The 22125-nt window shown below is 36.7% G+C and overlaps 1 protein-coding gene across 2 annotated transcripts in view; it reads left to right on the top strand.

Annotated features, from left to right (window-relative positions):
* The window catches only part of CCDC30 (coiled-coil domain containing 30), a 119596-nt gene that overhangs the window by 22463 nt on the left and 75008 nt on the right, over window positions 1-22125 (top strand). For both annotated transcript variants that reach the window (XM_061122217.1, XM_061122218.1), the window contains 5 exons: window positions 5675-5764; window positions 7059-7212; window positions 13635-13706; window positions 17461-17576; window positions 21433-21531. In XM_061122217.1, coding sequence (XP_060978200.1) covers window positions 5675-5764; window positions 7059-7212; window positions 13635-13706; window positions 17461-17576; window positions 21433-21531 — 531 coding nt within the window. The remainder of the gene's footprint in view (window positions 1-5674; window positions 5765-7058; window positions 7213-13634; window positions 13707-17460; window positions 17577-21432; window positions 21532-22125) is intronic.

The raw sequence follows: 22125 nt of genomic DNA, 5'->3' as shown, positions 1-22125 counted from the left end.
TCAAAACAGTTCATAGATCATGTAGGAGATAAAATCTATAGAAGAAAATTTTAGTGACCTTGGGTTTGGAAAGATTTTTATCAGACAGGAAGAGCACAGAGTATGAAATTGGATTTTATCAAAATTCAAAATGTTTGCTCTTCAAAAGACAAAAATAAAAGAGGAAGGCACAGACTGGGAGATAATATTTTTTTTAAAATGTGTCCAACAAAATCTTTCTATCTAAATATATAAATAAATCTTATAGCTCAATAATAATAACACATACAACCCAATTAAAAAATGGGCAAAAAATTTAAAAAGCAACTGCACCAGAGACGATATACAAATAGTAAATAAGCACATTAAATAATGCTTAAATTCATTTATTATTAGGAAAACACAAAAATCACGCGTCACCACTATCAATTTATCAATATCAATGAATGCCCAGAATTAAAGACTAACCATATCAAGTATTGTTGACAATGTGAAGCAACTATAATCCTCATATTCTACTGATGGGAATATAAAATGATATTGCCACTTTGAAAATTGCTTAGCATTACCTTAAAAAGTTAAACATGCAACTGTTACATTCCACTCCTGGGAATATACCAAGAGAAATGAAAGCCTGTGCCCGTGTAAAGACTTACACATGTCACAGCAACTTTCATTGTATAATCAACTCAAATGTTCATCAACAGGTAAATTTATAGATCTATAGAATGGAATATTACTTTGTAATAAAAAAAGAAAAAATACACAACAAAACAGATATATCTCGATTATCTGAGTCAAATAAGCCAGACCAAAAAGAGTACATAGTCTATGGTTCCATTTGTATAAAGTGGTAGGAAATGCAAACTGGTCTATAATAACAGAAACAGGTCAGTGGTTGTCTGAGGACCATGTTGGGAAAGAATAAATTTAAGAAAGCATATGAAACTTTTGCCTGTGGTGGATATTTTCATTATCTTGATTGTGGTGTTGGTTTCATGAATGTATACATGTGACAGAAAATTGTACTCCTGACCTGCATACAGATTTCTCAAGAGGCAGGTCAGGTGGTCTGGTATTCCCTTCTCTTTAAGACTTTTCCACAGTTAAAAAGACAACAAAAAAATAAAAACTAATGTTAAGTAAAATGTAGTTCATATGTAGATCAGGCCTTGCAAAACTTCTTGGGCTTTCAAGTCATCATATGTGGTCCCATTTTGGTAGAAATGATTCTCTCATCTACTTTATGCACAGGTTAGTTCAACATTAATCTACGTAAAATATAACTGGGGAGGCAATGAAATTTTTACAAGCTACAATTCATGATAATAAGATCCTTGCAATTTTTTAAAGTTTTTTAAAGGTATAATCAATATACAATAAACTGAACATATTTACAGTGTATAATTTTTTGTTACATGTATACATTCATGAAACCAACACCACAATCAAGATAATGAAAATATCCACCACAGGCAAAAGTTTCATATTTAAGTTTCCTTAAATTTATTCTTTCCCAACATGGTCCTTAGAACCACTGATCTATTTCTGTTATTATAGACCAGTTTGCATTTCCTACCACTTTATACAAATGGAACCATAGACTATGTACTCTTTTTGGTCTGGCTTATTTGACTCAGATAATCGAGATATATCTGTTTTGTTGTGTATTTTTTCTTTTTTATTACAAAGTAATATTCCATTCTATAGATCTATACATGCAGGTCAGGAAGCACAGTTAGAACTGGACAAGGAACAACAGACTGGTTCCAAATAGAAAAAGGAGTACGTCAAGGCTGTATATTGTCACCATACTTATTTAACTTATATGCAGAGTATATTATGAGAAACGCTGGGCTGGAGGAAGCACAAGCTGAAATCAAGACTGCTGGGAGAAATATCAATAACCTCAGATATGCAGTTGACACCACCCTTATGGCAGAAAGTGAAGAAGAACTAAAGAGCCTCTTGAAGAAAGTGAAAGAGGAGAGTGAAAAAAGTTGGCTTAAAGCTCAACATTCAGAAAACTAAGATCATGGCATCTGGTCCCATCACTTCATGGCAAATAGATGGGGAAGCAGTGGAAACAGTGGCTGACTTTATTGTTCTGGACTCCAAAATCACTGCAGATGGTGATTGCAGCCATGAAATTAAAAGACGCTTACTCCTTGGAAGGAAAGTTAGGACCAACCTAGACAGCATATTGAAAAGCAGAGATGTTACTTTGCCAACAAAGGTCCATCTAGTCATGGTTATGGTTTTTCCATTAGTCATGTATGGATGTGAGAGTTGGACTATAAAGAAAGCTGAGTGCAGAAGAATTGATGCTTTTGAACTGTGGTATTGGAGAAGACTCTTGAGAGTCCCTTGGACTGCAAGGAGATCCAACCAGTCCATCCTAAAGGTGATCAGTCCTGGGTGTTCATTGGAAGGACTGATGTTGAAGCTGAAACTCCAATACTTTGGCCACCTGATGCGAAGAGCTGATTCATTGGAAAAGACCCTAATGTTGGGAAAGATTGAGGGCAGGAGGAGAAGGGGACGACAGAGCATGAGATGGTTGGATGGCATCACTGACTCAATGGACATGGGTTTGGGTGGACTCCGGGAGTTGGTGATGGACAGGGAGGCCTGGCGTGCTGCGGTTCATGGGGTCGCAAAGAGTCGGACACGAATGAGCGACTGAACTGAAATGACTGATCAGCTTTTTAACTTAATACAGGCACATAGTAAAAAAAGGATTCAAGCAGTATAAAATAGAGTGAAAAACAAGTTATCTTCTCACCCCAATTCCTCACTTCCATACTGATAAGCAACCACTGCCAACAATTTTTTAACCTATCTTTCCAAAAAGTTTCCATTCTCTTAAAATTCAAATTATATTCCATTATGCCTATTGTTTTCACTTTCCGTATTAGTGTGTAGAGATTTTCCTTTGTCTTTTTGGTAACATATATCCTTTAAATGGATGTATCAGAATTTATTTAACCACTTTATTGTTGCATGGGGCAGAGGACAAAGAGATGACTTATAATGCCAGGAATAATCAAAGTTGTTTTTTTTTTAATATTTTACTGCAGAATATAACAGAATATGTGCTGAAAAATGGTAACACTTTAAAAATACAGTTTGACTAATAGTTGTTGAATAAATACCCATGTGACCACTGGTCCTGTTAGGAATACAACATTGCCAACTGCCTAGAACATTTCTTATCTGATCACAACCCCCTTCCTCTCCACAAAGATATGCATCCCTAAATAATATATTAGTTTTGTCTATTTTTGAACATTACATGCAAGGAATGAACTTTGGGAAGTGCTTTTTTGTAAAACGTTATGTTTATATTATTTATTTTTAATCAGCTTGTCACTGCTATATATTATAGCATCCATCATGTGGATATATGTATATGTATCCACATATACATATATGTGTATCCACATATACATATGTATCCACATATCCACATATATGTATCCACATATACATACATGATGTATATTCCATCATGTGAATATACAACAGGAGATTATCTATTCTATGCTAATTTGGGTTATTTCCAATTTATATCTACTTTGAATGTATTTTAATTTTATCAGTTATGCTGCTGTGAGTATTCTTCTGTATGTGCATTCGTTTGTATAGGGTATACACCTAAGAGGAGATTTAGGGAATTATAGAGTATGTGGATCTTCAGCTTTACTAGATAATGTCAAACTTTCTTCTTAAAGTAGTGGTACCAGTTTATTCTGGCTCTAGTATTGTATGAGAATGCCTTTGCTTCTCATCAACACCTGGTGTTTTCAGACTTTTAAATTTTTGCTGAACTACTAGGTGCATAATGATATCCCATATTGGTTTTAATTAGCATTTCCCTGATTACAAATGAATTTAGCATGATTATTTGTCACTTGAATTTCCTATTTTGTTTTTTCAGGTCTTTTGTCCATTAAAAAATTGAGTTGTCTGTCTTCATATTTACATGTATTGTCTGTGTTCTGGTTTCAAGTCTTTTTATTGATTATGTGTATCAGAAATACTTTTTCCCCACTCTGTGACTTGTCTTTTTAATATTCTTAACAGTGTCTTTTAAGGAACAGAAGTTCTTAAATTTAACATTGTTCAATTTATCAATCATCTGTTTTATAGTTAGTGTTTTTCTGTCCTGTTTAAGAAATTCTTTCCTTCTGGGATTTTGATTTTTGGTTGCATTGACTCTATAAATTTATTTAAGAGGAGTTGGCTATCTTAAAATATTTATGTTATCTGTGATCATAGACTATCTCTTCATTTACTTTTTAATGTATATAAGTAAAGTTTTATCACTTTTTTCACAAAATCTTGCCCATTTTTTGTCGTATTTATTGCTAGTTACTTCATATTTTTGGATGCTATTAGTAGTAAATGCTGTATGTTTTTTGAGAATTTAATTTTCTGATTATCTATTGCTAGTATTAAAACTATAATTATTTTCATATATTGACTATACTTAGCAATATTGCTAAAATTTTGCATTCATTTTAATAATTTATTTGAAGATTTTGTGCTTTTTCCACCTGTATCTGAGAATAATGATTCTTTTGTTTCTTCCTTTCCCATCTTTATTCCTTTAAATTTCTTTACTTACCTTACTAAACTGACTTGGATCTTTAGTATTATCTTGAATAGCAGACATATTTGTCTTGTTAGTGATATCAGAGAGAAAGTGTTCAGCTATTCACTAGTATGATGTTTGATTAAGAGTTGCTGTTTTTTCAAAAAGTTGTCTAATTTTTGCAAAAGAGTTTAGATTTTTATTATTCATATTTTCTTTTACAGTTCTACAATTCCATCACAGTATTTTTTTTAAAATAAGTCAGGAGTTATGAGGATATATTAGAAAAGAAAATAAGTTATGTGGACTGTAAATGTTTTTATTTGTAAGATTCTATAAATAAAGCTATATTCTGTAAAAAAAAAAAAAAAAAAAAAAAGAGTTGCTGTTTTTTAAAGATAGACTTTATTGAGTTAAGAAAGTTCTCTTTTATTCCTAATTTGTTCAGAGCTTCTATTAGGAATTAATGTTGAGTTTAGAAAATGTTGAGTTTTTTCTACAGCTACTGAAATGATGAAGTTATTTAGAACTTTTACCTGTTAATATGAGAATTTCATTGATTAAATTTTCTAATGTTAAACCTATCTTGTATTCCTGGGATAAATCCAACTCCTTCATGATATGTTATCCTTTTTAAATAGTATAGATTCACTTTGATAAACTTTTCTTTAAATTTTTGCATTTATGTTTATGAGTGAGGTGGCCCTGTAATTTTTCTTTTTGTGTTACCTTTGTCAGGTTTTAATATCAAGATCCATCTATGCAGTGTTAGCCAGCCTTTTTTTCATTAAACTTCTATAATAAGATAATTTTTTCTATCACTCTCCCATGAAATCTTGGTGGTACTGATATAAAGTAATTCTAAATATGTACCATAGGCATCTGTACTTTGTACTTAAAAGGGTAAGATTTCCCCCGCTTAGGAATCAGTTTGAACTCCCCTGGGGGCAGTATTATCTCATTGAGAATGCATAGTCTAGCCTCATAAAATTGACTAGATTGTGCTCCCTCTTTCTCTACTTGATTGTATATTTTTTAATTTAAATGACATTTTTGTTCATGAAGCTGATTGATATAATTTTCATTCACCTCACTTAGGAGAAACTTGAACAAACCCACCAGCCTCTGCAAAAGGAACATCAGAAACATCAAGGACCTGTGCATCAGTCTAAAAAAAGTCTGAGTGAGGTAAGAAAAAATTTACAATCTTTTGCTTAATAATAATAGGTAATTACAAGTTAGTTTTACCTTGGAAGTATTTTGTTTGAATACATTAAAATGTATAAATCCATGCTGTAAAAGATATCAGTTGTGCATGAGAGTATTATGAACACATCATAGAAATTTGGGAAGAAAAAATAAATTGTTTAACACAATAGCTGATTTTTATTGAATGTATCAAAATTTCAGCAATCAATATGTGTTATGTCCTTTGAAAAATCACCTTGGGACAGCACACACTTCTTTCCAAATATATTCAAAGCTTCTTTTTGGGGGGAGGTCCTTTAAAATGTGTAACACATTATTTTAAATATAAGTAATTCTCTTTGTGGAAATTATTTTTGATCTAGGGAAATGTTATTAAGAGTTAAATCCAGTGAATAAAGTATATATAGAGAATTTAACAATGGGAAGCAACCAAGATAAATATATGTGGATGAAACCATAGTATTATTTTCAATAGCAAAAATGGAAAAGTACCAAAATGTTGAAATGATTATATAAATTATGCTACACCCACTGTTACATTATATAGCCTCTAAAAATTATCATTACAAATCTATACAGCAATGTAGAAAAATATTCCTAATATAATGTTAAATGAAAAAGCCAGACAGAAATGTGTACATAGATTGAGATTATGACTATGTAAAAAATATATGTAAATGAAAAATACTGCAAGGAAATATACCAGTAAGCCAAAAGTAGTTTTGTTATGTAGATTGCACTAATATTTGGTTGTTTTCTTCCTTTTTAGAAAAATTTGTATAATGAAGTTATATTCATATATGAAATACATATCTTGGGGATCAAAAGCCAAATATAATTGAGATTGAATTTCTCACTTAGCTTTTAAAATGCTTTAAAAATAGTTGTAGGAAAGGAGCTCTAAACATGAATTGAGCCTTAATTGTTCCAACTTTGAAATTAAATAAAATTTAATGTAAAGGCATTTTACAAGCTGTATTTAATTACCACATAAATGAGGACTATTTTCCCTCTTTTTTGCCAAAGATTATTTTTATGATTGAATTTCTAGTTTTTGAAATAATTATATAACCATAATCTCTTAAGTAGGTTAGGTTTGAAGGTGAAATTGTATAAAAACAATAAAGTATCACCAATTTTATATGGTTCAACCTAATAAAAGAAATGCACATAAATAATCTACTCTTCTTTATTGGCTTTCAAACACTTATAGGACAATATCCTAAGAATATATTTACTTCTCAGTGTACTACTAATGACAGTTTTATTTCAGTCCCATAATGAAGATCCAGAAAAAGATAAAACACCACAAAACTGCAGAGAGAGAGATTTGGAGCAAGTAGCATGGAAGCTAGAGATGGCCCATGAAGAGATCCGAAGACTCACTGTTGAACTGCAAGGGAAGGAGAAGGTACAGAGTAAATTAGGTAAGCTGTGGTGACAGATGAACATTTCTGACCATGTTTTAAATGTGATGGTCCTACTAAGGGTAAAACACGAGTACACTGAGAAAATAAATCTTCTAAGATAAACACATAAACATCTGATACATAGTCCCATTTTCTACAGTGTCCAGAAATTTTTGTTGAAGCATATCATAACTACCAAAAGGTGTACAACTCCAGTACACCACCCAGTGCAAGAAATTTCCAGTGCTCCAGAAACTGTTTCTTCTCCCTATGTCTACCTACTCTCTCCTCCCCCAAAGTAATGACTAGTCCTAACTTTTAAGGCTGTTTCTGAGTTTTAACTACAGAAAGTATACATTCTTTAGCTTGTTTCTTTTGTACAATATTATATTTGTGAGGTTCATTCATATTGTTGCATGTAACAGTAATTTGTTCACTTTTGCTGTTTGTACTCTAGTATTTCATTGAATAAACATACTCCATTTATTTTATTTATCCCTTCTACTGTTGATAGACATTTATGTTGTTTCCAGTTGCGGTCTATTATGAACGGTGCTGCTCTAAGTATTCTTGTCCTTATCTATATGTTTCTGATCATGATATACCTGAGTAGAATTAATCAGATCAGATGGTTAAGGATTTGTTCTGTGTTGGTAGATTACTGCCATGCTGTCTTTCAAATACTTGTATCAATTTAAGCTCTGCTCAGTTGTGTATGAGTTGTTAGTTACTTCACATTCTTTGTCAGTGCTTAGTATCATCAATCTTATTAATTTTACCTTTTCTGGTGAGTTATGTAGTAGAATTTAACTGTGGCTTTACTTAACATTTCCCTGACAGTTAACAATGTTGAAAATCCTTTCATATGTTTGTTGTTGTTGTTGCTTATTTAGGTATCAGTTCAGTTCAGTTCAATTGCTCAGTCATGTCCAATTCTTTGAGACTCCATGGACTGCAGTACCCCAGGCCTCCCTGCCCATCACCAGCTCCCAGAGTTTACTCAAACTCATGTCCATTGAGTCGATGATGCCATCCAAGCATCTCATACTCTGTCTTCCCCTTCTCCTCCCACCATCAATCTTTCCCAGCATTAGGGTCTTTTCCAGTGAGTCAGTTCTTCGCATCAGGTGGCCAGAGTATTGGAGTTTCAGCCTCAGCATCAGTCCTTCGTATGAGTATTCAGGACTGGTTTCCTTTAGGATGGACTGGTTGGATCTCCTTTCAGTCCAAGGAACTCTCAAGAGTCTTCTCCAACACCGCAGTTCAAAACCATGAATTCTTTGGTGTTCAGCTTTCCTTATAGTGCAACTCTCACATCCATACATGACTACTGGAAAAACAATAGTTTTGACTAGATGGACCTTTGTTGGCAAAGTAGTGTCTCTGCTTTATAATACACTGGCTAGGTTTGTCACAGCTTTTCTTCCAAGGAGCAAGCATCTTTTAATTTCATGGCTACAGTCACCATCTGCAGTGATTTTGGAGCCCAAGAAAATAATGTCTGTTACTGTTTCCATTGCTGCCCCAACTTCTTGCCATAAAGTGATGGGGCCATATACTATGATCTTTGTTTTTTGAATGTTGAGTTTTAAGCCAACTTTTTCACTCTCCTCTTTCACCTTCATCAAGAGGTTCTTTAGTTCCTCTTGCTTTCTTCCATAAGGGTGGTATCATCTGCATATCTGAGGTTACTGATATTTTTCCTGGCAATCTTGATTCCAGCTTGTGCTTCATCCAGCCAGGCATTTCACATTATGTACTCTGCATATAAGTTAAATAAGCAGGGTGCCAATATACATCTTTGATGTACTCCTTTCCCAATTTGGAACCAGTCCATTGTTTAATATTCAGTTCTAACTGTAGCTTCTTGACCTGCATACAGGTTTCTCAGAGGCAGGTAAGTTGGTTTGGTATTCCCATCTGTTTAAGAATTTTCCACAATTTATTGTGATCCACACAGTCAAAGGCTTTGGCATAGTCAATGAAGCAGATGTTTTTCTGAAATTACCTTGCTTTTTCTATGATTCAGCGGATGTTGGCAATTTGACCTCTGGTTCCTCTGCCTTTCCTCAATTCACCTGGAACATCTGAAAGTTCTCAGTTCATGTACTGCTGAAGCCTAGCTTGGAGACTTTTGAGCATTACTTTGCTAGCATGTGAAATGAGTGCAATTGTGCAGTAGTTTGAACATGCTTTGGCATTGCATTTCTTTGGGATTGGAATGAAAACTGACCTTTTCCAGTCCTGTGGTCACTGTTGAGTTTTCCAAATTTGCTGTCGTATTGAGTGCAGCACTTTCACAGCATCATCTTTCAGGATTTGAAATAGCTCTGCTGGAATTCCCACACCTCCACTAGCTTTGTTTATAGTCATCCTTCCTAAGGCCCACTTGACTTGGCACTCCAGGATGTCTGGCTTTAGGTGAGTGATCACACCATCGTGGTTATCTGGGTCGTGAAGATCTTTTCTGTATAGTTCTTCTGTGTATTCTTGCCACCTTTTCTTAATATCTTCTGCTCGTTAGGTCCATAGCATTTCTGTCCTTCATTGTGCCCATCTTTGCGTGAGATGTTCCCTTGGTATCTCTAATTTTCTTGAGGAGGTCTGTAGTCTTTCCCATTCTATTCTTTTCCTCAATATGTTTGCATTGATCACTGAGGAAGGCTTTCTTATCTCTCCTTGCTGTTGTTTGGAACTCTGCATTCAGATGGGTATATCTTTCCTTTTCTCTTTCGCCTTTCGCTTCTCGTTTCTCAGCTATTTGTAAGGCCTCCTCAGACAACCATCTTGCCTTTTGGCATTGCTTTTTCCTAGGGATGGTTTTGATCACCACCTCCTATACAATGTTACAAACCTCTGCCCATAGTTCTTCAGGCCCTCTATCTGTCAGATCTAATCCCTTGAATCTATTTGTCTCTTCCACTGTTTAATCATAAGGGATTTGATTTAGGTCATACCTGAATGGTCCAGTGGTTTTCCCTACTTTCTTCAATCAAATCTGAAATTTGCAATAAGGAGTTCATGATCTGAGCCACAGTCCCTGGTCTTGTTTTTTCTGACTGTATAGAGCTTCTCCATCTTTGGCTGCAGTGAATATAATCAATCTGATTTTCGTATTGACCATCTGGTGATGTCCATATGTAGTCTCTCTTGTGTTGTTGGAAGAGGGTGTTTGGTTTGCTGTGACCAGTGCGTTCTCTTAGCAAAACTGTTAGCCTTTACCTGGCTTCATTCTGTACTCCAAGGCCAAACTTGCCTGTTTTATTCCAGGTACCTCTTGACTTCCTACTTTTGCATTCCAGTCCCCTATGATGAAAAGGACATCTTTTTTTGGTGTTAATTCTAGAAGGTCTTGTAGGTCTTCATAGAACCGTTCAGCTTCTTTGGCATTTGTGGTTGGGGCATAGACTTGGATTACTGTGATATTGAATGGTTTGCCTTGGAAACAAACAGAGATCATTCTGTCATTTTTGAGGTTGCACCCAAGTACTGCATTTCAGACTCTTTTGTTGACTATGAGGGCTACTCCATTTCTTCTAAGGAATTCTTGCCCAAAATAGTAGATATAATGGTCATCTGAATTAAGTTCGCCCATTCCAGTCCATTTTAGTTCACTGATTCCTAAAATGTTGATGTTTACTCTTGCCATCTCCTGTTTGACCACTTCCAATTTACCTTGATTCACGGACATAACATTCCATGTTCCTATGCAATATCATTCTTTACAGCATTAGACTTTACTTCCATCACCAGTCACATCCGCAGCTGGGTGTTGTTTTCACTTTGGCTCTGTCTGTTCATTCTTCTGGAGTTATTTCTTCATTCTTCTCCAGTAGCATATTGGGCACCTACTGACCTGGGGAGTTCATCAGTCAGTGTCATATCATTTCGCCGTTTCATACTGTTCATGAGGTTCTCAAGGCAAGAATACTGAAGTGTTTTGCCATTGCCTTCTCCAGTGGACCACATTTTGTCAGAACCCTCCACCATGACCCATCCATCTTAGGTGGTCCTACATAGCATGGCTCATATTTTCATTAAGTAAAACAAGGCTATGATCCAAGTGATCAGTTTGGTTAGTCTTCTGTAACTGGTTTCCATTCTGTCTGCCCTCTGATGGATAAGGATAAGAGGCTTGTGGAAGCTTCTTGATGGGAGTGACTGGCTGGAGGGGAATATGGGTCTTGCTCTGATGGGCAGGGCCATGCCTACACAAATATTAACTCAAATTGGACCACAGAGCTAAATGCAAGAATTAAAACTGTAAATGTTTAGAAGAAAACATAGAGTGAATTTTTATGATCTGGGCCTAGGCAGTCATATGTTAGAAGTAACACTAAAAGCAAAAGTGATAAAATAAAGCCTAATAAATTATACTTAATTGAAATTAAAATTTCTGTACTTCAAAATATACCAACAGGAAAGTGAAAAGACAAACCGTGGACTGAGAGAAGTGTTTGCAAATCATGTGTTTGATGCAGAACTCATATCCAGACTACATGAAGAATTCTTACTTATATATTATTTTATGTTATTATAAAAAGACAGTCCAACTTTAAAATGAACAACTTGAGTAGACATTTCTTTAGATAAGGCATGTGAATTGCTAATAGGCACATGAAAAGATGTTCAAAATCATTGATCACTAGGGAAGTGCAAATTAAAACTACAATAAGATCCCCCTCCACACCCACTAGAATGGCTGTAATAAAAAAGATAATGTCAAGTGTTGGCAAGGATGTGAAGAAATTGGAACATTGTTTTATATTCCCCATATAATGGTGAATATAAAATGGTGCAGACACTTTGGAAAACAATTTGGCATTTTCTCAAGGTGTTAAGTGTAAAATTATCATGTGACCCAGGAGAAATGAAGATATATGTCCACTAAAAAGCTTGTATGAGAAATTAACACAACATTATAAGTCAACTATACTTCAATAAAATACATTTTTTAAAAAGTTGCATGTGAATGTTTGAAGCACTATTATTTACAGTACTAGCCAAAACATATAAACAGCTTAAACATCTATCGTTGGTGAGTGGATAAACAAAGTGTATATCCATCCTGTGCAGAAAATAGTTAAAATAGAAGACTTGACCCTGCTGTCCTTAGAAAGTCCTGTTTGTTAGGTTAGCCCTTGGCTAGCATCTGAGAACTTGGATTTGGAGAAGGTTCCCTCCCTCCCCCAATTTATAATAGTGGCTCACCTGTGCCTGACCTGTTTGTACAATGTGGTTTATGCTGAAAACCTGCTTTCCTTCTGAGAGTCTGGAATTTTGGTATGTTATAGGCAGAAGGTGGTGTCTATGTAAGTTCAGTTCAGTTCAGTCGCTCAGTCATGTCCGACTCTTTGCGACCCCATGAATCACAGCACGCCAGGCCCCCCTGTCCATCACCAACTCCCAGAGTTTACTCAGACTCATGTCCATCGAGTTGGTGATGCCATCCAGCCATCTCATCCTCTGTGGTTCCCTTCTCCTCCTGGCCCCAATCCCTCCCAGCATCAGGGTCTTTTCAGTGAGTCAACTCTTCGCATGAGGTGGCCAAAGTATTGGAGTTTCAGCTTCAGCATCAGTCCTTCCAGTGAACACCCAGGACTGAAGTAGCCCCCAATGAAAACTTTGGCTGCTGAGTCTGTAATGAATTTTCTTGGCAGACTTTTCATGTGAATTGTCAATTTCATTGCTGGAGAAATTAAGCCCATCCTGTATGACTGCTGAGAGATGACTCTTGGAAGCTTGTGCCTGGTTTCCTCTGGACTTTGCCTCATGTACCTTTTCTATGTGATTGGGAATGATCTCTTGTAAGATTCATGTTGGTCCCTTCTGGGAGATTCCTCAACTTGCATTATAGGAGGCCTATCAGCTGTAGCATTGGTGATGAGTAGACCACAGGAGGCAAAGTGATAAAACCTGGGTTAGAGAACACAAATTCAATAGACTCCAGTGCCCCATATACTTTCTCTATGCCATTCTGCAATCCTCATACAATTCTTGAATAGTACCAAAAGTTATTTCTGAAATTTTTCTGTTTTGCTATTTCTAGGAACAGCTGGTGAAATTCTAAGTATTATTAATTTCAGGCATTAATTTTAAGTATTTATGGGTGTAATTTCTTTTTACTAAATTTGTAGTACCATGCTTAAAAACTTTTAGTTATTCCTTTTGTTTACAGTGGTCCAAACTCTTTAGCATAGAATCTGGTTAGGGAAACAGGGAAAGATTACATGATCAGACAATATTAGGGGTAGGAAGAAACCTAAGATGTAGTAGGAACATTAATAAGGGACTCTGGGAAAGCTTCCTGGAGGAGGTGACATTTATGCAGAAACTCAGAGGACAACCATCAGAAAGAAAGTGTTCCAGAAGGTCATTTGAAATTTATTATGCTAATCATTTGCTCCTTACACAAATATATTGCTCTTTTTTTCTTTTAGATTCTGCACTTGAGAAGGCTCAACTAGAAATTGAGAAATTGAAAGAAAATTTGATAAAGCTGAAAGAAAATGGTGAGTAATTTTAATAGATATTATAATATTTAATAATAAAACATTAAACAATAATATAATTTATGTTAAGTAATATTATTAAGTAATATTTAATAAATAATGATATTACTACTAGTTCTATTATTACTATCTCTACCATCTTACTACTGTTACTACCACTTGTTGCTTACTAACTCATACCCTATCAGGCATTTTACCTGCATTATCTCTAATCCTAACATCAATGCCACGTTGTAGGATTATTCTAACCATTTCTTTATAGATAAAGAAACTGAGTCATGGCAAGGTTAAATGAATTATCCAGTAGCTACATTCAGTATTAGAGCTATACGTCTGACTGCAAAACCTTTGATTAACACAAACAATATGTGTTTTACTGGGACCACTGAGGTTAAGACACTGTATAATGCATTTAACAACACCTCACCCTAACTTGGCTATGTATGAATGATACTAGCTACAGTGAAATACAATGAAATTTGAGTGTTATAATGATAGTAGCTACAAAAATAATTTAAAATATGTTTACTGGTTTTATACTTATAAAACTGGTTATATAAAACTGGTTTAATAGTCATAAAACTAGGTTTATTTAGCCTGTGATGTTATAATTTATAATAAGTAACATGTATTTGGTCTTCACCCTAATAAAGGTGTCTATTGTCTTGACAGTGAAGACTTCTGGAAAGTCCCTAGGTAACCACAGGATAAGCTTCCCTGGTGGCTCAGTGGTAAAGATTCCACCTGCAGAAGACGCAGAAGATGTGGGTTCAGTCCCTAGGTCAGGAAGATCCCCTGGAGGAGGAAATGGCAGCCCACTCCAGTATTCTTGCCTGGGAAATCCCACAGACAGAGGAGCCTGGTAGGCTACAGTCCATGTGGTCACAAAGAGTCGGACATGACTGAGCGACTGAACACGCACACACACACACACACACACACACACACATTAACAACATTATTTCAGGTCAGGGTAGATAAGGGTTGGATGAGAATGTCCGCTCTGAACCTAACTGTAGAAGTTGATTTTTAAAATATAATTTTGTTTATTTATTTATTATTGACTGTGCTGGGTCTGTGTTACCTCACGAGCTTTTCTCTAGTTATGGAGAGCAGGGGCTCCTCTCTAGTTGCAGTGCGTGGGCTTCTGATTGCAGTGGCGTCTGCTTGCAGAGCACGGGCCTTAGGGTACCTGGGCTTCAGTAGCTGCAGCACGTGGGCTCAATAGCGGCTCCGGGGCACAGGCTCCATAGTTGCTGTGCTTGGGCCTAGTTGCTCTGCGGCATGTGGAATTTCCCCAGGTCAGGGGTAGAACTCATGTCTCTTGCATTGGCAGGCAGATTCTTTAACAGTGAGACACCAGGGAAGCCCTAGCTTGATGTTTTAAAAAACAAAAAGTCTGTATTCCATTTGTGATAAGCAGAACAGAACTAATTTTAGTGACCTATGTAAAATAGGCCATTATTCAACTGTATTTTTAAGATTTATGAAAATTAAAAATACTGGTAATATATAGTATAGAGAAATAGACAATGCCATTGTGAAAACGTAGCTTTGTACAATCTTTCTGAAGAATAATTTGGCAGGCTCTGTCAAATTTTTTATATGCGCATGTCTTCTGATCCTGCTATGTCATTTCTTTCTGGAGATTAACTTTTTTGGAAATAATGTCATGAGGACTTAGAGACTGATGAATAAGGAAAATCCTTGTATAATTGTTTACAAGAATAAGCATTGGCAGCAAATCTAAATCTTCATCAGTAGGAGGAAAGTGAGATTGAAATGGCAATTTGGACAGTGGTTTACTATGCAGAACAAAATCAGATACTGCATTAACAAATCATAGTATATTAATAAGATGGACTCAAAAGGAACAAATTATCAATAAAATACAGGTGAATCCCCTGAATACTGTATATATTGAGTGAAAGTAACCTGAAACAAACATATGTGTTTTGTAAGATTTAATTTATATGAAAACCAAGAATGAGCGAAGCTGTTAATAGTCTCTGTGATAGAAGTCAGAAAGTGACTGTAGGGGTGGGTGGGAGTGGAGAACTAACTGAAAAGGATTTGAGGGTGTGTTATGGTGTGATGAAAATATTCTGTATCTTTTTGAAGGCAAGTTCACAGGTATATAAAATTCTCAAAATTCGTTAAACTGAACATTTATGATATGTTTGCTATATTGTATATAAATTATATCTCAATTTAAAAATAGTTCCACATAAGAAATGAAAAATGACTTTGGGTGAACTATCCTGTAAAGATATCCATGATGTATTCACAGGTGGTAAATTTGCAGACAGTGTTGTATAGCATTATTCAAATTTTTTTAAACTGCGTATGCAAAAGTTAGAACAAATCTTGCCTTCCATATATGTATATGGATTGTAAAATTTTTTTTCCTTTTTGGCGTGTTTTCAGCATTTTTCAAGTTAAAAATTCACATGCTAAGGAGAAAAAGGGGCTAGCAAGGGAAACGAAAAAATGAAGAAAGAAAAAATTAATACAAGTTAAAAACCAAACAGGTAATGAAGAAGGAAGACGAAACTTTACAGCAACTAATGAAAAACAGGAAAAACATAAGTGAAAAAAAGAAACAGCTGCTGATCCAAGAAAATTACCGGCAACAAGTTTATACTATTGAAACTTTGATGAGTGCTAGAAAGAGCAGATCTCAACATGAGGTGCTGAGGTGAGAGTGGCCTACAGGCAGAGGTGCTACAGGAGAAAGATGATTTTGATGAATCAATCTGACTTCACTTGGATAGTCTGTCTGTTCACTGCTCCTAGCTCAGTGCATCAGCTGTCTATGGGGGTCCTGCTGTTAACAAGTGCAAGAGAAGTACCAAGAAATACATGAGGTGTGTAAGAGAGACTTCCCAGGTGGTGCTTGTGGTTAAGAACCCATCTGCCAATGCAGGAGACATAAAAGCTGTGGGTTCAATCCCTGGGCTGAGAAGATCCCCTGGAGGAGGGCATGGCAACCCACTTCAGTATTCTTGTCTGGAGAATCCCATGGACGGAGGAGCCTAGCGGGCTACAGTCCACAGGGTCGCAAAGAGTTGGACATGACTGACGCAACTGAGCATACACGCATGTAAGAGAGGTGGGACCACAGGAGCTTAGGAAGATGATTTTCTTGGTCATTTAGGTTTTAAATGTTTTAAATTGTTTTAAAAGTCCAGGTCCTGGAAGAACCTCTATTGCTGGAAACACCACTCTGAAAAAGTCCAACTCATTAGACTGGCATGAGAATTGAAGAAACATTCTGTTCTGTTTCATGAGTTGGTACAACATTCTAGGGTTGGACTTGAGAGTCTAGCAGCTCTTCTTTGCAGAGAATCACATGTGCAGAGACATGGTAGAACTGACAAGAACAGCAGGAAATAGTACTTCCTCAGTTTTTAGACTTAGTGCCCCCAAATTAAAACTTCAATCCACGGACTTCCTTGGTTGTCCAGTAGTGAAGAATGTACCTTCCAATGCAGGGAACACAGGCTGGATCCCTGGTCCAAGAGGATCGCACATGCTGTGGGGCATCGAAGCTTGTGTACCACAACTACTGAGGCTGTGCTTCACAAGAGAATCCACCGCACTGAGAAGTCTGCACACCTTTGCAAAGAGTAGCACCCGCTCTCAGCAGCTAGAGAAATCCCATGCACAACATCGAAGACCTAGTGCAGCCAAAAATAAATTAATTCGAAAAAACTTCAGTCCAATTGAATCAATTGCATTTTCTTTGTTTTAGACTCAATTGACCTACAGAAAGCAAAGGAACATAATCAGAGACTGGATGAGGAAATTCTGGCTCTAAGAAATCGGGTTCGATCACTTGACTCAGAAAAAAAAGTACTTGGAGAAGAGGTAAGTCGTTTAATTAAATTTGTTCCTAGAGTTAATTTAAATGTGTATAGACTAACAGCAGTTAGAGCAGCCTAGATGGATACATCATCCACTGGTCATTAGTGAAGTCTGCTTCTGGTGGCTGGAACAATGCAGGTAGATGCCAGACTTTGACCTGGATGCTTTGCATCAGTATTTCTGCTTCATACATTTCAGCCACATACGCTCAACAGTAACGTTATTGCTGTTGTGGTGCTGGGAGGGACTGGGGGCAGGAGGAGGAGGGGACGACAGAGGATGCGACGGCTGGGTGGCATCACCGACTCGATGGGCATGAGTTTGAGTAGACTCCGGGAGTTGGTGATGGACAGGGAGGCCTGGCGCGCTGCGACTCATGGGGTCGCAAAGAGTCGGACCCGACTGAGCGACTGAACTGAACTGAACTGATTGTGCTTTAATTTAGGATCTTTTCTTTTTAACAAGGATTTAGATAATAGTTTATACTTTTCACATTTACCAAAGTTTGAGGTTGTTAATACTGAACACTTAGTTGTGTTATGGTTTTGAACCATTTTTAATGTGTATTTCCAGGTTCTAGATACACTATATATTACTTCAATTTTAGTTATATTCATTTCACAATCTTATCTCTAGTATCTAAACCAATGCCTGGCACACACTGTAAGTGTTTAAGAAATTTTATTGCAAGAATGAGTAATTCAATCTCAAAAATATACAAGCAACTCCTGAAGCTCAATTCCAGAAAAATAAATGACCCAATCAAAAAATGGGCCAAAGATCTAAACAGACGTTTCTCCAAAGAAGACATACAGATGGCTAACAAACACATGAAAAGATGCTCAACATCACTCATTATCAGAGAAATGCAAATCGAAACCACAATGAGGTACCATTACACGCCAGTCAGGATGGCTGCTATCCAAAAGTCTACAAGCAATAAATGCTGGAGAGGGTGTGGAGAAAAGGGAACCCTCTTACACTGTTGGTGGGAATGCAAACTAGTACAGCCGCTATGGAAAACAGTGTGGAGATTTCTTAAAAAACTGGAAATAGAACTGCCATATGACCCAGCAATCCCACTCCTGGGCATACACACTGAGGAAACCAGATCTGAAAGAGACACGTGCACCCCAATGTTCATCATAGCACTGTTTATTTTTATTTATTTTTTTTAATTAGTTGGAGGCTAATTACTTCACAACATTTCAGTGGGTTTTGTCATACATTGATATGAATCAGCCATAGAGTTACACGTATTCCCCATTCCGATCCCCCCTCCCACCTCCCTCTCCACCCGATTCCTCTGGGTCTTCCCAGTGCACCAAGCCCGAGCACTTGTCTCATGCATCCCACCTGGGCTGGTGATCTGTTTCACCATAGATAATATACATGCTGTTCTTTTGAAACATCCCACCCTCACCTTCTCCCACAGAGTTCAAAAGTCTGTTCTGTACTTCTGTGTCTCTTTTTCTGTTTTGCATATAGGGTTATCGTTATCACCTTTCTAAATTCCATATACATGTGTCAGTATGCTGTAATGTTCTTTATCGTTCTGGCTTACTTCACTCTGTATAAGGGGCTCCAGTTTCATCCATCTCATTAGAACTGATTCAAACGAATTCTTTTTAATGGCTGAGTAATATTCCATGGTGTATATGTACCACAGCTTCCTTATCCATTCATCTGCTGATGGGCATCTAGGTTGCTTCCATGTCCTGGCTATAATAAACAGTGCTGCGATGAACATTGGGGTGCACGTGTCTTTCAGATCTGGTTTCCTCAGTGTGTATGCCCAGAAGTGGGATTGCTGGGTCATATGGCAGTTCTATTTCCAGTTTTTTAAGAAATCTCCACACTGTTTCCATAGCGGCTGTACTAGTTTGCATTCCCACCAACAGTGTAAGAGGGTTCCCTTTTCTCCACACCCTCTCCAGCATTTATTGCTTGTAGACTTTTGGATAGCAGCCATCCTGACTGGCGTGTAATGGTACCTCATTGTGGTTTCGATTTGCATTTCTCTGATAATGAGTGATGTTGAGCATCTTTTCATGTGTTTGTTAGCCATCTGTATGTCTTCTTTGGAGAAATGTCTGTTTAGTTCTTTGGCCCATTTTTTGATTGGGTCATTTATTTTTCTGGAATTGAGCTTCAGGAGTTGCTTGTATGTTTTTGAGGTTAATCCTTTGTCTGTTTCTTCATTTGCTATTATTTTCTCCCAATCTGAAGGCTGTCTTTTCACCTTACTTATTGTTTCCTTTGTAGCACAGCACTGTTTATAATAGCCAGGACATGGAAGCAACCTAGATGCCCATCAGTAGACGAATGGATAAGAAAGCTGTGGTACACATATACACCATGGAATATTACTCAGCCATTAAAAAGAATACACACACACACACACACACACACACATACATATACACCATACTTTGTTTATCCATTCATCTGTCAATGGATACTTGAGTTGCTTCAACTTTTTGGCTATGAACATGAGTGAATAAATCTCTGTGCCTGCTTTCAATTCTTTTGGGTATATACCCAGAAACAGAACGGCTGGTAACTCTATGTTTAATTTTTAAAGGGAGTACATACTGTTTTCAAGTGTGTCTGTACCATTTTACATTCTTAACAATATAGAAAGGGTTCTAATTGCTCAACATCCTCATCAACATTTGTTATTTTTTATTGTTTTGATAAAACATCCCCCTGGGAAGACCCAGGGGGATGGGATGGAGAGGGAGGTAGGAGGGGGGATCGAGGTGGGGAACACATGTAAATCCATAGCTCCTTAAAAACAAAAGATATTTTACCATATGTTACAACATAGGTGAAACCATTATGCTACTTAAAATAAACAAGTCACACAAAGACAAATAGTGTATAATTCCATTTATATGAGGTACCTAAAGTAGTCAAAAATCACAGAGACATAAAGTAGAATAGTGGTTTCTAGGGGTTGTGGGGAAGGGCAGGATGAGGAGTGAGTGCTTAATGATTACAGAGTTTCAGTTTTGCAAGATGAGAACTCTGGAGATGGATGGTGGTGATGGTTACACAATAATGTGAATATGTTTAGTGCTTCTCAACTATATACTTAATAATGGTTAAAATGGTAAATTTTGTGTTATGTATATTTTATCATAATTTTAAAATGCAATCATAAGAATGAATAAACACTGTTCAAGTTGTCTAAATCTCTATAAATTTGTACATATAATACTGATAAAATATATTCAATGTATGTTAAACATGTTTGTGTATGTTTTATATATATATACACATATATATTTATATATGTTTGCTCAGTCGTGTCCAACTCTTTCTTAACCCCATGGACTGTAGCCCATCAGGCTCCTATGTCCATAGAATTCTCCAGGCAAGAATACTAGAGTGGGTAGCCATTACCTTCTCCAGGGGATCTTCCCTACCCAGGGATTGAACCTGGGTTTACTGCATTGCAGGAGGATTCTTTACCAACTGAGCCGCCAGGGAAACCTCCCCCGCCCCCAAAGGAAAAAAAAAAAAAAAAATATATATATATATATATATATGTATGTATGTATGTCTGTATGTATATATACACACAAAGAGTCAGACGTGACTGGGCGGCTGAACAACACACATACATACATGTGAGACAAAGTTCAGGAAGAGTATATCCCAAACATTGTTACTTCTGGAGAGGGAAATGGAATTGTGGGGCAAAGTTATGTGAAGGAAAAGATCATTTTTTACTCTATATACCTACATGTTGTTTAAATTTTTCACAAAAAGAATGTATTCATGTATAACCTATATATTTTTAAAATAAAGCAACCCCCCCTCACTGTGTATTTAAAATGCTTTTGTATTTCAGGTTGAACGACTTAAAAAAGGAACGTGTGACTCTCAGCAGAATAAGCATCTTGGAAACCACTGTCCTGGAAAAGCTGTGGGTGCTGAACAGAAAGTAGAGGTATTAAAGTTCTGTAATTTCTGACTTCTCGTTTTGAAGTGAGCTGCATTTTACACAGTGCACCAGAGCACTGGGTGCTGAGCACAGGCTACTCTTTTCTTGCCTGCCATTTCCTATTGCTTTGCCAGAGTGTGGAGAAAGAAATTTGAGTACAGAGGATAGGATATGTTTCTGTTCACTTCCTCCCCACAGGGAATGATTAATATGAAAAATATAATGGGTTTCGATAAAGAAAAAAGAATCTTCCAAAAATACAACCAGTGTGGGCATTTTTAATCATCAAAATGAAAAGTTGCTTTATAGAGTCAACCAGTGGGTAGGGGAGGGGTAGTGGGAACCACATATCAGAGAGAACTAATGTGGTTTAGGCTCCAGTATGTACAGCTTGCAGTCTTTTCAGCACAGTCAGCCTCTGAAGTGGTGGTCAAAATGATCAAACACGAGGCAGATTGTAGCAAGAGCCAATGCATCACAGAGAGGGTGGCTTCAGACTTTGAGCTCCAAGAGAGGTGGTTTTGCTGCAGCCTTTCTCTTGTACACCTAAGATGAGTAAGTAACGTTCCTTGTTGCTGAGGGATCTCCTTCACTGGAACT

Source organism: Dama dama, chromosome 20 (assembly GCF_033118175.1).
Source record: "Dama dama isolate Ldn47 chromosome 20, ASM3311817v1, whole genome shotgun sequence".
Taxonomy (NCBI): Eukaryota; Metazoa; Chordata; class Mammalia; order Artiodactyla; family Cervidae; genus Dama; species Dama dama.
Note: the sequence above shows the minus strand (reverse complement) of the source record. Positions and strands in the feature narration are given on the sequence as shown.